Below are 17599 nucleotides of genomic sequence, written 5' to 3'. Positions count from 1 at the left end.
ATATAGGCCCTCTAAAAATTTGGATGATTTGGTTGATTTAGGAGCAGTTAACGTTCGCTCTGGTTACTGTTGTAATGTCCCTTCATCCGATATTTTAAAGTCAATTTTTAGATTAGTAATCTAGTGTTATTTGGTTACAGTGTTGGTTAATTTTGAATCGTAGTTTGTCTCCTTGAAGCTAGCAATCTGTGTTTTGTAAATATGGGCTATATAGAAATTAATATGTACAAATGCAAAGACACATTATTTCATATAATTTTTTAAAATTATTTTTACTAATGAATAATAATTAAAGGCAGATCATGAATCCGCACCATATATTATAAGGTGTGTTGTGCGGTGCTTCAAATTTTTGTTCCATGTGCCCTTTTTTTAACTTTGAGCACCTGCCCCTCCAAATGTCTCTGCACGGCCCTGCCCGTGATAGTATAGAAACATAAAGCTAACGCCAAAAATAAAGAAATTTTACAATTTTACTAAGAATAGGAAAAAATTGGTAGATTAAAGACAAAAAAAAAGTGATATCATTTTGTCTGTTATTTTTTTAAAATATTGTTTTTAAATCTAAAAAGCAATCTTTCTAAAAACAAATTCAGACTTCTGTAACTCCTGATGTAAACTGAAATCTAAAGACATTTTTACTTTTACTTTATGCTATAACACTTGTTTATTTATTTATTTTGTGAAGAAAAATAAGGAGAAAAATAACCTAGAATTCAAAGTTCATTCATATGTATTCACAGAAACAGGCTAATAACAAGTACTCATTTAAATTTCTGTACCTAAAATGTGTGCATTTAAAAAAAGGAAATTCAGTATTTGGAGGAATACATGTTTTTGCATCGTATTTATATTTTTCTTGTTGTGTTTCTCCATTAACATATTCTATGTTTAATTGCTATACACTTGAACAATTAAGTTTTATCTTTTTTCTTGGTATCTTGTATCTCATCACAGTCAAATATTTGTACAGTCGGTTTAAAGCTGTGTCTCCATGTCATTATTTCCCTAAAGCTTTAGAAAAGTTGAGCCATCCTCATTCAGTCTCATTGGTTACTAATTTTATCATTCTACCAGAACTTTGTTAAAAGTTTCCCTCTAAACTTCGAAAACCTCAAAGAGAATTGCAAATATTGACAACTTTTGTTTGAAGTAACTTATGAGCATAAAGAAAAGTTTCTTGTCCCTCTTTAACCTGCCCCTGCATTTAAGCTAAAACCTTATTCGGAGTATGTAAGAAAAAAAAATCTTTAAAATGTTTAAAGGTATAGTAGTTGCTCCCAAAACTCTTGGTTATTTTGTACAAAAGTGCCCTCTGGTGTTGAAAATAATTTAATGCTTGTGGATTTTGGCCTCAATTACAGCTACAGACAATTGGCATGGTTTAATTTGAACCAGACATTTTTATTCATGAAACTAATTTGGTACATATACTACATATATATAAGCATGCATACATCATAACTCCAAAGGTCACGATTTAAAATTTTAAAAAAATTGAAGGAGAAAACAACACAAAATAAGTCTAACTTATTGCTCAGATGGAAATACCTGCATGCATGTTCAAATGAAAGAGGTTAATGAGTTTGACCTTCTGTTCTTTTAGCTGTTTTAGTATCTAATGACTTAATTGATGTACTTAACTTCTATTTTTCAAGAAGATAACCTTTTCAAATTAAAATCTCAGCCTCATAATCCTTTGCACAAATATTCTTAAAGACCAGTGAAAATGAATTTTAACATGTTCTTGTTGCATTTTTCTGGTGGTGGATGATGTATAAGAAATACTTTAAGACTAAAAACTTGTTTTAATCTGTGTATTTCTTTATTTATATTAGAATGAAACGGGGGCAGATGAAAACTTGCCCTTTGAAAAAGCTCTCTTTTGTGACGCGGCACGTGAAATCTCATTCCCACTCACTATTCTGATGCATCCACTTGCAAACAAGTAGATCCATAAACGTCTTCATTTTCCTCGTCTGAGCCGTATTCTGGCTCAAACGGTACAGCTGGATACCTCCGAAAACTAGAGGGAGAGTGTAAACAAAGGGACGATGGAATATCAGCAGATGCCTATTTCCTGTCCAATAGCCCCGCCCACAACTCAGAGGCAAAGTTCTGATGAACTCCTGTGAAGATACACAAACTTCGCCCAAGAAAATGACATAAACTGCTGCATAATCATAATTAAAAGACCACTGGGAACACTTTTAGAATAGATCAAAATATGATATGAGTGAGACTTTAAATTCTATTCTTAATTACTCATAAAAATAGATTGTCTGAAAATACAACTCACTAATAAATGACACATTTTGTACATTTGTATACATTTATTTCTTATTTAAAACATTTGAATGCTTTGTTGGCTGATAGACAAATATTAAATCACGTTATAAAAACTAGTAGTTATGTATCTAGTCTTTAATAATCAGGTGCACATGATTGAATTATGTTTTGGTATATAATACCATGCGTTCATACAGATCAATAGAAGCGTTTCCTCAAATGTTGTGTTGCTCAAAGTCCTTGAGTTTCGGTCTCTTGCAAAGGCCTTAAGATGACCTCTCTCCTGTAGGAGAAGTGAGTCAGATTGATCCGGTGGTTCATCCTCTCCCTCTGCTGCAACAGGCGGTAAATGGATAGAACCAGTTTAGCCAGAACCAACATGCAGGTCAGCTCTACTACCACCAGTGCCGTGTAGATCATCATGTGAGATTTGCAGTCCTGAATCTTTATGCTGGACGGGTGCAGGAAGTAAGAAGGTCTTGGCTCTGCCGGATTCACTTCAAAAGGACAGGTGAAGCTCATGGGAGGAGTTGGTGCAGGAGGTTGCGTTGTTTCAATGGTTGTTGGTTGGGTTGTGGTTGTTAAGGGAATTGTTGTTGATGTGGGAGTTGTCATGGGAACAGTTGTTGCAGGTGCAGTTGTTGCCATGGTTGTCGTGGTAGTTTGAGTTGTTACAACTCTGGATGTAGTTTTTAAAATAATTATGGGTTCAGCGGTTGTGGGTATTGTTGTAGTTGTAATTGCTGTGGTTGCCGCAGTTGTAGTGGGTGCTGTTGTAGCCACAGTAGTTGTGGGTGGAGTTGTTGTAGTGGGTGCTGTTGTAGCCACAGTAGTTGTGGGTGGTGTTGTTGTAGTGGGTGCTGTTGTAGCCACAGTAGTTGTGGGTGGTGTTGTTGTAGTGGGCGCTGTTGTAGCCACAGTAGTAGTTGGTGGTGTTGTTGTAGTCACAGTAGTAGTGGGTTCAATTGTTGTAGTGGGTGCTGTTGTAGTCACACTGGTTGTAGTGGGTGTTGTAACGGTGGTTGTTGGAATGACCTGTGTTGTGGTCACTGCTGTGCTCATTGTGGTTGTCGGTGGTGTGGTTCTGATAAGTTGAGTTGTGGGTGGAAAGGTTGGGCAAATAAGTTGATCTTCCTCCAGTGATTTGATTTCCTGTCCTTTCAGAAGTTCTGGATATTCGCACACCACCGCAGGCTTGAGCTTCCCAGAGTTCTTTCTGATCCACTCGTGAAGATCTCTCAGGTTACAGTCGCAGCGCCAGGGGTTGTTACTCAGGTCAAGCTTGCTGAGTTTTACTAGCGGTTCAAAAATATTTCCTGGAAGGGTTTGGAGGTTGTTGTTGGACAGTTTGAGGGCCGTCAGTGATTTTAGGTCTTCAAACAAGTGTGCGTCTAAGCTTTTTATTTGGTTGTGCTGCAGATTCAAGTCGACAAGCTTCTCTGGGCCGTGGAAGTAATCAGCAGACAAGGTGGTAAAACGGTTCTTAGAGAGATCTAGTTTTTTTATTTTCTTCAAAGGGCTGAATATTCCTGTAGGAAGGGTGCTGAGATTGTTGAGTTGGAGGCTTAACTCTGTCAGTTTAGGCATTTCTCCAAAAAGAACTGACGGCAGACTGATTAGTTTGTTCTTATTCAGGGTCAAAACTTTAAGCTTCGGGAAGTCCAAAAAATATCCTTCAGGTAAACTAGTCAGAAGATTACTGTCCAGAAACAGTTTAGTTAGCTTTTGTTTGTATGGAAATAGTTTTGGAGGCAGTGAAGTAATCTGATTTCCTTGTAACCCAACTTCTTCCAAATTGGGGAAGTTCTTCAAAAGATCTTCCGGAATGGTGGTCAGCTGATTATCGTAAACTCGTAGAACCTTCAGTTTCTTCAGGTCGGAAAACCAGTAGGTCGACACAGATGTAAGGTTGTTCTTAGCCAAACTGAGCTTCTCCAGGTTGTCAAGACCCTGAAACGCCTGGTCCTCAATGACTCCAATCTCGTTTTCGTGAAGCTGGAGGTCTTTAAGTTTCTTAAGACCATCAAACAAACCATTGTGGAGTCCACGGAGCTTGTTGAACTTTAGAATTAGGGTCTCTAGATTGCTGACATCAGCAAAAACACCCACTGGAAGTGAACTTAAGGGATTGTTGGAGATCTCAATACTTATGAGGTTCACCAGACCTTCAAAAGCTCCCAGCTCCACGGATGTGGTGTTAGTGTTCATGAACTCTACCTTCTCAAGCTGGGGGTTTTCAACAAAAGAAGACTTGGGGATGGTTTTTATCTGGCTGTCCACAAAAAACACCTCCGTCACTCCAGGTCTTAGAGTCCGCGGGATTTCTGTTGTAGATTTACCAAAAACAAACTGGTAATCTGGAATTGGATCAATTTTTTCATCCTGTGAAAATCCCAGATGTAAAGACACAAAAAGAACGATGATCCTCATACTTGGCATTCTTACTCCCTGTAAGAAAAACACACGAGTGTCATTAAAACAGATAAGACTCAGTAAATGTTCAGTCATCATCTCAACTTGTTAAATTGTTTGCTTGTTTACAAGTAAATTTCAAAAATTCTTACCAACAACTGAACCAAGAAGGATCCCCCAAACATGCAGACTTTTGTCAGTCGTCTTGTAGAATTGACTGCTCCTCCGTGTGTTGTATCTCGTGTGAAGCAGGGTGTAACCTGCATCTGTAACTTAAGATAAGAGAAGGGACGGCAGTGTCTGCAACTTCCTGCGTCACACACGACTTTGATACAGTTGAATTTTGAGCAGCGTTTTCTGTCATGTTTTGATGTTATTCTTGTATTAAGGGATAGCTTATATAAAGTGTGAGCATTGAAATCGTTCCCCAGCTGGGTGGTAGACTCCAGCTGTCCTGTTACTCCAATAGGGATTCAGTGGATTCTGTACATGGATGGAATTCACTGCAATCAAAAAAGGACTTTTAAGTAGATTATGGAGATAAGCTGAATTGTTACTTCAGTTAACTTGAGATAATATTCCTTAGCCCACAGTTTTCTAAATGTATTAGTGAAATAATGAGATTGTTAATATACAGTGTTACATGGTTTGTAGGAAAGGAGAAGTTCTAACAAAAATGATCATCAACATTGTAAACATTGTTCTGCTTCTCCTGGAGGTGTTTCAGTTTAGCCACTAGGTGGCGATCCCGCTATAGCATTACACCTTATTCCAGAGGAAGAAAGTATGAGTAAAAAACTGCGTTTTAGACAACAAAGGGTTTTCCTTAAAAGAGTTTGGAAAATTCATGCCTGTGAGTCTATAAAGATTTTCATTAAGTCAGCAATGTATGTTTAGGTCAACCAAGTGTTAGCATTAACCGTCCTATGGAAAATTCCATTAAACATTAGCATCGAGCTAGAGGACTTTAGTTTTTTGTCCTAAATCGATCTGTTAGGAATCAATTATTGACCTGTTAAGCTTAAATTGAATAAAATTGATTAATTGATTTTATCAACCGAGCCATAGAGATTACTAATGTAAAGCAGAAGCAAAAAACAAAAACGAATGATTAAGCTCATTAAGAAATTAAAAATTTTTCCATACTGAACCTTCTAATTATCATCTATTTTTACTAGTTAATACTTCAATAAAATTCTAGTTGATAGATGCAGTATTTTAACGTAACTGTTCAAGCTACTTCACATCACTCCTCTATAGAAGTATTACAAAATTAGGGACCAACTTGGAATAATTAATAACATATTTCTTTCTATCTTTCTTTAAATGTTTTTAAAAATATTGTATCTGGACTCGATATCAAAATCTAAAGACTCGGAATCGGATCGGATCTGATAGGTACAGCCCCCCCCCCACCTTTATTTTCATCCCTGCAAAACATACTTTAAGCTACATTTATCAAACACTACATTTTTTTCTAAAACATTAAATTTTTTTATTCATATTCTTCATACTGTGATTGGTGCATTAGGCTAACATAATTGATAAATATGGAGATGAAATTATCTATTTGATTAGTTGGGAATTGTTTCACCCCTTGGAATATAGATAAATGTCATCAAGTGTGCGGCTTTTGTTACACTTTTGCAAAGTTAGCATGACTCACAATTTCATTTTATGATGTTCTGGTTCTAATTTTCAGTAAAAACTTACTGTGGATCACAAACCAAAATCATATCTTGGCATTATCACATAAGCCAACATTAAAATACTTGTTGTCATTCATAAGTTTGTTATTAAATACTCATGTAAGTATTGGCAGCTATACTTTGTGTTTTGAAAATGAGAAAAAAGAAAAATGAAAAGTATTTAAAGGAAAAATTATATAAACATTTGGGCAAAATTGACATGAATTTTGTTAAAAAGAAAAAATCTAAAGAAATCAGCCATTTTCTTATTTTTTTTTAATTATATTAATATTCACAGAGTGCAAGACAGTAAAGAGCAGTTGTGAATGTATTCAGTACAGAGAAGTTTTATTGTAAAATAATTCTGATTTACATGTTAATACTGTCACGGTCAATCAACCAGGTGAGAATAAAGGGAAGAACCACAAACGGAAATGTCAAATATTCCCAAAGAGTTTATTATTTAAAAAAAAAAAAAAAAAACGTAACGCATAATAATAATGTAAAGCTAAAGAAAAGAGCAGGGATACTTGAATATTTAGCAGTGTGCTCTGTGACATATTCACGTGAATCTTGTGTCACTGATACCTCACTAAATGTGTTTTATTTGTAAGCATTAAAAAGGTTTCTGTCATTGTTTACTTGGTTTACAAAGAAATGTTTACTTTTAAATAACAAAATCGACTTTATTACCACCAACTCTTTTAAATGAACTGCATATTTCCCGAGACAATTATTTATATTTTCTCTTATTTCATGTACTCACTGGCACATTGATCATGGACACAATGATTCATTTTAACAGCCAGTGATAAGAATTACATATGTTTTCTTTGCATTTTTGTTACTTCCTACAAACATTTTCAGACATTGAAACACAAACATTGTTGCCTAAACTTTTGTCTGGATGTTAAAAAATGTTTCAACTGACTAGTTAAAAATGTGTTGTTGTTTTTTTTACCACCAGATGGCAGTGATACGTTTTACAGAGATCCAACATTTGTTGAGGACAGATCCTCTTGTGCTATGTCCTACTGTAATTCCTCTTCCATTAGTCTTTCTCATCAGAAAATGCATAGAAATGCATCTAAATTAGATAAAAATAACTGCAATAAAAAAGAAAGGATAATGAGGACCAATAAAACATCAGCACCAATGTACTATTCTCTAGATCTAGACTTTTGGACAGAGCCTACAACTGGATGATCTTATTTATTTTAATAACAGCTTTAGGACACAGATTCTACTATTGGAAAAATGTTTCATTTTCCCATTTAACAGCTCTTTACTGTCTTATAAAATCTCTTAGCTGTTTAATTCTGTTCTACAGTACAAGCTAATACTGTGGTGCACAGGGTAACTTAAAGGAAAAATGTCTTGCCCTTGTAGAGATGGACATGAAATCAAGCTTTCATCTTTCTGACAACTTAAATCGGACAGTTTAAACCTCAAAAAGGTGAAAAAGTAAAAAAAGAAAAACACAAATTGTGCATAACAGTTTTAGGATTTTACCACGCGGACATGGATGTTGACACATACAGTCAATCAGGTTAACTTATGGGATCGGCACCTTCAGTGAAAAGGCTTTTTTCTTTTGTTTTTAGTCTGTTCTTGTTACATTTATCTCATTATTTAGGACATATTTTAAGAAAATTAAGCTTAATATTGCACTTCTGAGTATTTATATATTTATTGTAATTTTTCTGAATTGGGAACCGACCCAAAAAAGCGTTTGGAAAAATGTTGTAAGCGTAACAAACAAATTACTACGGCAAGCCACAAGCTCCCTGCTCTGCTCCATTCTGATGCAGTCATTACAGTCATTCTGCTTGAATATCCTCTCTGACATTCTGTTCTTCCTAATCCTATGTATTTTTTTTATATATTATGAAGTTCAAAATGATTCAAGTTATAAACTGACCAATCAGATGCCTCAATAAAAGTATGTAGCTTTTGATTGACAGATTTCTTATTGCCCGCTTTCAAGTTGCGGGGATGTTGACTTCCAACAAGCCATGAAAATGTTGACTCAGACCGACTAACCAATCATTGCTGACTAGCATCGTCTGGCTACAACATGGCGGCCTCCGTTTCGTAAAACAAAATGGCGACCAAATTGACTTCATTTGGTTGGAGCTGGAAGTAAGGCACTTTCTCTGAGTGACATTCAGTTAAGATCTCATTATTGTAACCCACCTTGGTGCACTTTAGCTTTACCCTAACATACCAGCAACCAATCACAGTTGGCAAAAGGAAAAACTACCAAATCAACTTATAAAATGTAATTAAAGAAAGAAGCTGATAGATTGTCAAAACTTGTCAGTAGAATTTAACAGCATAATATAAACATCAAGCATTATCATGTAGGCAAACAATATTAATGTCTTATTAATTCTGTAAATTAACACTGGTCTTCACCTTTTTTAAAGTAAAGTTACTCTGTAAAACCCTCATTTACCATTGGACTACATCCTAAAATATTTATGTAAGCAATGGCAATTACTGTACTCTCTTTTGTCTTTTTCTTTTTTTTGAGAAAGTGGCAAGGTGAAAATAAATTGCAGCTAAATCAGAATAAATCAATACATAAATAGAATTCAGAAGAATCAGACGTTTTGTTAAAAAAAAATGATATTTATTATTGCCAGAATGTAAGACTGTAAAGAGCAGTTTTATGTGTAATTAGTACAGACATGCTTTTATTGTGAAATTAACTTTAAACCTTTGTCAACATTTAAACCTGGTGGGTCATTTCCAAAATAAGTTAAAACTGTTTTTTTTTTATTATTTGCTGTTTTTGTGAAACTGGCAAGATAAAAATCAAAAACAAAAACTTTAAGCTTCATGTAAATAGTTAATGTTCACTAAGAAAACCTTTAACAATAAGGAAACTCAATTCTCCATCCACATGTCGTTCAATAAACAAAATTCAGTGAGAAAAAAAAGACAGCAAATGTCAAATCTGACATGAACTATAATTGTCCAGCAGATTTTGATGATCTTCTAGAACAGGGATGGGCAACTCCAGGCCTCGAGGGCCACAGTGATTTCCAGATACACAAGCCCTATTCATGAATGATTACCTGGTTCAGGTGTGTCCAGCCAATTAGAACATGCCAGAGCAGGAAGCCTGTTGTTGGCTATCCCTGCTCCAGAATCAACGATGTAGTTCAGCCTTAGCTTCAGGAGTTTCAGGAGTTTACTCTTTAATCTACAGCACAGAGTTTTTATTTTGGCGACCTATTTCCCCCTTGCCCCTCCTCTTCCTCCTCCAGCACACACAGCTGACGATGAAAGTGCTAATGACCAAAGTGGACACAACTGCAGTGACTATTAAAATGACTGCAGTGTTGTTGCAGCTTGCTCCATCCTCCTCTTGTCCACTGCTGGTGGCATCCTCTGTGTCTAAGCTGGGCGTGGTTTTGATGGCAGGGGACGGAGTGCTCCGTTTGGGACGAGGTGTGTTGGGTCTCTTCCTCTTCTCAGTTGAGGTCAGCACAGACTGTTCAGTGGGATTGTGGGTGAACAAATCCTCGTCCGTCAGCATGGCAATCTTCTCACCATACAGACTGAGGGGCGCCTCACAAACAATGGTGGTTTGGTTGACTTTTGATGGGTTGAGTATGAGCCAGTCTCTAAGAGGAAGGATATCCCTGTCGCACCTCCACGGATTCTGCTGGAGAAGAATCTCTCGAGCAACTGAGAGAGCAGCAAGAGACTCCTGTGGCAAATTAGGGAGTGAATTATTATGTAGATCGATCTGTTCCAAGTTACTCACACCCTGCAGGAAACCCAAAGGAAGAGACTTGATGAAATTGTGCTCCAAGGAAATGTTGACCAGATGAGGTAAGTCTTGGAAAGTCCCAGGCTCGATGGTTGTGAGCAGGTTGGTGTGCAGGGATACTTCTCCTAACTGCGTCAATCCTCTAAATGCACCTGCTGACACGTAACTGATCCGATTGCGACTCAGTACCAGTAGCTTTAACTGCGTCAGGTTCCTGAACGTGTTGTCCTCCAAGCGGCTCAACATGTTGTCATACAACCACAGCTCTTTCAGAGGCATGGGCCCAAACACCCCAGGGTCCAGACTCATCAGCTGGTTTTTGTATAAGGAGATTTGGGAAAGAAGGGGTAAATTTAAAAAGATCCCTCGTAAAAGGAATGTCAGCTGGTTGTTGGACAGAAACAGCTTTTGAAGTTCCAAAGTTTTGGAGAACAAGTCACGGTGAAGGTGAACGAGTCTGTTGTCATGTAGGGAAAGTTCTTTCACATGTACAAGATCGTCAAAAATTCCAGTTACAAGCTCCCTTAACAAGTTTTTGTTGAGGCGCAGGATTTGGAGCTTAGAAAGGCCCTTAAACGTATCTCTAAACAGAGAAGTGATGTTGTTGGTAGAAAGTGAAAGGCTGTGCAGGTTTGATAGAGAATGGAAAGAGTTTACAGGTACAGATGTGATGCGGTTCTTACTGAGGTCGAGGGATTTCAGGTTCTCCAACTGAGAGAACCACTGAGGCCGGACTGCCACAAGTTTATTTGATGCTAGATTCAGCAAATCCAGTTTCTGAAGATGTTGGAACACCGCCTCAGGAAGATCTTCCAATGCTGTGCCAGAAATCATCAACTGAACCAGGTCAGGAGTGGAATTAAACGTTCCAGGGTGCACTTCCTTCAAAGCACCTTGAGCAATAATGAGCTGGCGAAGAGCATGTGAGAAATTAGTGAAGTCCTCTGGTTTCAAAGAGTCAAAAGTGCCTGCAGATATTCTAAGCATGGTGATAGAAGCATTGAAAGATTTGGGGAAGTCAGAGAGGTCTCTGCACTGGACTTCATGACCCAAACAAAGGCATCCATCTGGACATGGAAGGACGACCACCATGAGGGAGCAGAGAGTTAGAAGTACGCCAAGAGTCACTGGAAGGTCCATTATTGTCCTTCAAAGAGAACAGAAGAAATGTCATGTTAGAGCAAAGGCTGGTCATGAAGCATCTGGACATTTTCATCAGGGTGATAATGTTTTCCTCAGAAACCCACCCCTTGAGTTGTGGGCGTGTCAGTTAGCCTCCACTGATACCCCATCATCCCTTTGTTTATCAATATTGTTATGTATTTTCTGAGTGCTGGCAGCTACGCGCTAACTTAGATGACCAGTGACAATTGATAACATCATTGAGGATTAGTGACTACCGCATTTGAAGACACAATTTTTCCATGTTTCTCCATTTGGAGGGCTAAATGTAAGGGAGAAGCCGTAGGGCTAGTCAGTTCTATAGGCTAGAGTCGCTATGCTAACTTATTGGATGCTATATTGCATAGGGCGAGATGCAAATTTACTGCTGTGGTGAAATTACTCAAACAGAGCTGGAAAAACAAGGACTTTTCAAAAGTAAAAATGTTACCTTCTGCTAATAAAGGAAAACATATTGAAAACATTTTAGGAAGATATGAGTGAGTATTCTATCAACGGTAAACATTTAGGCTGATCTTGCAGCCTATTCAAAGACACAAAGGCACTAATTCCACATTTTCTGGCAAAACCACATATCGTTTCTGTTTTATGACCTTAGGATTTATGTGTGTTCGGCCTCAGATCAGACCAGACGACCCGCTGATTATAATCATATTACTAAGTGGAGGAAAATAAATCATCCAGAATTTCCTAGCGACGAGCGACAATAGAAGAACCCAACGTCAAATCCCCATCCAGCAGGCGGACAGGGACATGTGGTGTATGAAAAACTGATTTACTGACTAAGATCTATACAATCTGTTTGACTCCATGTTCCGTATCCATAAATGAGTCAGTAGGGTGGCCAAAATTGATGCTGACCCCTTGTGCCTGTTGTATGTGGACCGGTGTTGTGCCAGGGTACGTTCCCCCTGCCAAAATGTGTATCCCCAGTCTCAGGCATTGTTGATTTTTTTTGTAACACTCAAATCAACGATGCCTGAGACTGAGGATATACAATCTGGCAAGTCTTGGCACAACACCGGTCTCCATCCGGGGCAGCGTGACACTATCAGAGTGCACTGGGAACAGTGTATCCCGTTCGACAGCCCCTGGAGTGTCCCGCAGATGGGAGACAGGACACAGTGAGCACATCAGCACATGGCCCCGGTAAGGCTAGGTTAGCACACTACGTCCTGGGCTTATCAAGTAGGAGCTGGTTGTAACGCGGCGCTGTGGAACCAATGCACAAGTCAATTCCATCCAGCCTCTATCACAGGGGTAGGGAACTCTGGTCCTCGAGAGACACCTTCCTGCATGTTTTCCAATATACCCTGCTCTGGCATGTTCTTATTGGCTGGACACATCTGAACCAGGTAATTCTTTGAGTCCCTACTCATGAATGATTACCTGGTTCAGGTGTGTCCAGCCAATAAGAACATGCCAGAACAGGGTATATTGGAAAACATGCAGGAAGGTGGCTCTTGAGGACCAGGGTTCCCTACCCCTGCTCTATCAGAAGTACTCATAAACCTGCACGATAATGGGCAGACAGTTTTCCATACGCCACATGTCCATGTCTCTGGCTCCTCCCTCTTCACTCGCCACTGAGGAAATCTTAGTTTGCTTTTTTACCTCCGCTAACTAATGTTTGCAACAAGCCAGTGTAGAGATTCTAACCTATATAACTCATTGGTTCAAGCTAAGATTAGTGGTGCATCAAAAATAGCAAACAATACCCTAACAATCCAGCAATCCAGCCAGAAGCCAGGTCAGACAAGGAAAATGAAGACGTAATAGAATCTATTTATCTGCAGGTGGATGTTTCAGGGAAACAGTGGGAAAAAGTGGGAAATTTTTCAGTTTCTACGTCACAACTGAGAGCTTGTTCAAACCGCATTTTTCATCAGATTTAAATAAATAAATGCTCAGAAACAGAGTTTTAGTCTTAAATTCTTGCTAGAAGATCATGTCAAAAAAATAAAAACACAATTTTTATTGGAGTGGGTTTTTAAAGGGACCATACCATACGTTTCTTAAGCCTTTCAGAGTAAACTACAGCCATATATATCAGGGGTGTCAAACTCAATCGCACAGGGAGCCAAAATCCAAAACACTCCTTAGGTCTCTGGTCGAACAGGATAAACATTTATTGAACGCTCTAAAACTAAATTTTAAAACTTTGAAGATCTAACATTTTATAACATTACTATGAATAAAAACAGAATGGAATATTATTATTTTAAAAAAATCAACTCAAACATTAAATAACTTTCAATATTTTACTCTACATAAAAATATGTTAACTCCATTTTTGTCAAAATCATCAATTTCATCAATAAAATAAAATGATCTGGAGGGCCAGTTATAACTACCCAGAGGGCCAGATCCGGCCCCCAAGCCTCAACTTTGACACATGTGATATATCTAATCATTTAGTACCTTTGGAACACTAAAAAAACAAATAATTTATGAAATATTAGTTGTTTTTGTGAACTCTTTTCATATTTATGAGGGTGCCACCTATGGTATTTCATGATGTGGCCCATTTGAAGTCAAAGAGTGACAATAGAAGGCCAAAAATCTGAGCGTGGCTCTGGAGATTTAGAGTGTTAATAACATTTAACAGTTTTAAATGAGATTTTAATGCAAGTAAAAGATGATTGTCACATATGTTTTAAACTTTCCTCAGTTCTTCTTCCATATAGATACTTTTAAAGAGTTTTAAAATAATTTGGAGACTTCCCAAGAATTGAATTTATCTCATCTGTTTTTTGTTTTTTGGGTCATGTCAACAATCTTTTGTTTTGGACAGCAGTTGCATTGTTCCCAAACTGCCGTAAGACTTCCGCAGCTTTTGGTTGCTGGGATCCAAACGATGGTTTTCTCATTAAACGAAACAAAACTCTAGTACAAACACTCGTCAGGGAAGTCGAGGGCACTTCCTTCCTTTTGCAGAAACGCTTATGCGGAGTTTGGATAAGTGAATCACCACCACATTAGATAAAATCACTCTATTTATTTTGTCTACATCTCAGCTTGCAGATGGCTTGAACCTCAGACTCTTTATCCTGTCCACAGCAGCTCTAAAAGCTGAAAGGATTCAACTTTCTAACAGAATGTTCCACCTCTCCCTACAGGTCTTTGTGAGACTTAAGGCTGGCAAGTGTGAATTGTTTCTCAGTGACTGAGATACATTAGGGTGCAAGAGGAGTCTTTGCAAGGAAGTACTTTTCCAAAGCCCCTCAAAACACCCCAGCTGCAGAGAAGCCGTATTTCTCTGTTCCTTTATTCAAGGTTAGTCATGAAATACCTTCTCCCATCTGTTTACATTTTCAGCTCATTTTATACTCATGTCTGTTTTCAATCAGAGAAAGTAGAGAAACTTTCCACTGTGATCAAAGTGTGATGGTCAGCATCTAAATCACCATTTCCTGTTGGTGGTTTAACTTCTTCATTTGTGGGCTTACTTCCTTTTCCTTAACATGACTGAGGTTAAAGGTGTTTAAAACTTTTGCAAGATCAACAAAGTGGTAGGTTATACCTATATACTTTTAACTTGAAAAGATCATAAAGTCTCTGTTGCTTAATAACATAGCAAACATTAAAATGAACCAAAACTGAAGGTATTTTTTTGACCAAAAATGAGCAAACACAAAAGATAAAGTCTGGAAATATCAGGGATTTCAGTCATTTCTGCATGATAGAGAAAAAAAAAGTGTTATTTTTTATGTTTAATTGAATAAAAAAGGCCTTTCAGACACAGGATAACTATGCAAACATGTGGTTCAGACTTTATGGCTCCTAATTTATGCTAATACTAGTTTTGAATAGGATTGAGCAAACACCACAAAATAAAGTTTGTTTTTGTATGATTTATACTGAGGATGTGAGGGCTTCATCCACTGTGGAGGTTTTAAGAAAAAAACTTCAAACTTTTTAATATCGCCTTTACATCTCCACATGTTTTAATTCCATTTTATACATGTTACTCATAATTATTTTTTACATAATTTGAGTTTACTTATAGGATATGTGTGTGTTTTTATCTATTTTTGATTATGATTGCCTATTATTTTTTATCTTACTATTGTTTATTCTTTTATGTGAAACACTTTGAGATGTTTCGTAACAGGAAAAGTCCTATTCAAATAAAGTTGAATTTTAAAATTTAAATTATTTTTAATTTAATCACTGCTGATTTATTTTTTAAATTAATATTATTACAAGTGGGCAAAAAATATGAGTCTAACAACTGTCATTCTGCACGGTAGCACTGAAAAAGACGCCATTTTTAGGATATGTTCCCCCTACATCACAGGTGTCAAAGTCAAGGCCCTGGGGCCGAATCTGGCCCTGGGGGTAATTATGCTCGGCCCTCCAAATCAAATCAAACTTTGTTTGTACAGCACCTTTGCAGAAAAATACATTTCAATCAAAGTGCTTTACAAAGAACAAGGGATTACTCAGGAAACACTTTAGGACCCAAACAATGTCATCATTTTATACTATTTTTATTATTTTCATCCATATGTTGTCTTATATCGAAGCAACGAATACAATCATGGAGGCTAAAAGATCAGCAGGAATGACTTTTGGCTTTGTTTTTTTCAAGGTTTTACATCTCAAGGTATTATTCGTCATCCTCACTTATGGTGCAGAAAGAAATAAACATAACCGGATAAAATAATTAAGGGTAAAACAAAGCGTAAAGCAAAGAAAACAGAAGGATTTGATTTGTTTCTGCTACAAAGAACATATTTTATTTTTATTTCCAGGCTGTTTGTTTTCTCGGCAGCATGTTCATATTTGGATCATTTTAATAGAATGTTTAATGAAAATAAAATATTTTGGGATATGATTATTTTCATACAGATTTATATAAAAGTAAAAAAAATTGAGTGTATTTTGTTTTAGAGTTTAGTTTATTTCTAACTTGAATAATTTTGACAACATATATTTTTATGGAAAGTTTAATTTTGAAAGTTGTTTAAGGTTAATTTATTATGGAAAATTATTCCTACCTGTTATTATTCATAGTTAAGTTAAAAAGTTACTTTTGTAAAGTTTTAAAAATGTAGTTTTCAAGAGTTCTATAAATGTTCAGCTCCTAAGTTTGTTTTTTTTTAGTTTGACATCCCTGCACTACATCGAACAAATTAATAGAAAATATTAAATAACTGTTAAGTACAAAAAGAGTAAAATCACATTTAAATGTTCTCTAACTAAACTTTTCTTCTTTCATTAAGATTTTTTTTCTTCCCAGAAAGCGTACAACCAATGGTTAAATCAGGAATTACACTAAAATGAGGAAAAAACTCAAAAAGTAAATAGTTTACAAAACTGTTTACATTGACATCCATCATTTACTGCATTTCTTTTAAATCCAAATTTTTGTGATAAACTGGAAAACAAGTCTGTTAGGAGAGCTTACCTTCAGCTGTGGGCGACGCTGAGCAAAAAGTTAGAGAGCTTGTTTGTCTCTGTGGAATGTGTCCTTTCTATTTCTAGCAGCAACACGATTCTTGTGACAGTTTCCAGCTCTGTCTGAACCTTAAACACAATCCTGCATCGCTTCTCGTCGGGAATTCTTCTTTCCTCCTCTCTGCACTCATAAAATGTGAAAGTGGTTTCAGACGCAGCAGTGAAGCCGTTCAGCTGCCAGTGTGCATGTGTGTGTGCGCCTCACACACTCGCATGCCGACGCTCCTCCCTGCTGCTCCGCTCTCTGCCTGAACTGATTTGACAAACATTTAAATGGGTTTTCATGTGGGTTACGGCGGACTTACATTTCTTGCCTTTTTGTTTGGTTTCTTTCATAACATTTCTATTATAAATAGCTCATACTGTGTGTGTGGAGGTTGTGAAAATGTTAGTTTTGGTGGTTTTGCTGATCTAAGATGGAAACTTTCAGGGTTTTTGCTCAAATTCCGAGATTCTTCTGTGTTGTTTCTTGTTTAAATGAACAACATTTGGCTGAAGTTGTGTTTGACTTGTGACCTAATTTGCAGAACCCAGCAGATAATGAGGGTGGAGTTAACGTAAAAACGTTAACAGATGTGGAGGAGATGGTAAACACAACAGAAGTGTCCAGAATGATTTAGCTTTCCTCTGACAAAAGAACACGAGTCAACAACCACTAAACCACTAAAAACAATGTTTCCCAATTGTTTTAAGTTTTATTCTCTTTTGCTCCACAGTTAATGATGATTTGTCTCACATGAAACATTACATTACATTTATGTTTAATGCTTTCTAAATATGA

The 17599-nt window shown here is 37.0% G+C and overlaps 1 protein-coding gene across 1 annotated transcript; it reads right to left on the bottom strand.

The window, feature by feature from the left end:
• Positions 1-1497: 1497 nt before the first annotated feature.
• On the bottom strand, positions 1498-17138 carry LOC112150725. The gene is made up of 4 exons (XM_036211736.1): positions 16769-17138; positions 9604-11320; positions 4854-5168; positions 1498-4737 (listed from the first exon to the last, which is right to left on the bottom strand). The coding sequence occupies exons 2-4, from the start codon at positions 11311-11313 to the stop codon at positions 2521-2523; spliced, it is 4242 nt and encodes a 1413-aa protein (XP_036067629.1). The 5' UTR covers positions 11314-11320; positions 16769-17138; the 3' UTR covers positions 1498-2520.
• Positions 17139-17599: the final 461 nt, after the last annotated feature.

Source organism: Oryzias melastigma, linkage group LG4 (genome assembly GCF_002922805.2).
Source record: "Oryzias melastigma strain HK-1 linkage group LG4, ASM292280v2, whole genome shotgun sequence".
In the NCBI taxonomy this organism is placed as follows: Eukaryota; Metazoa; Chordata; class Actinopteri; order Beloniformes; family Adrianichthyidae; genus Oryzias; species Oryzias melastigma.
Note: the sequence above shows the minus strand (reverse complement) of the source record. Positions and strands in the feature narration are given on the sequence as shown.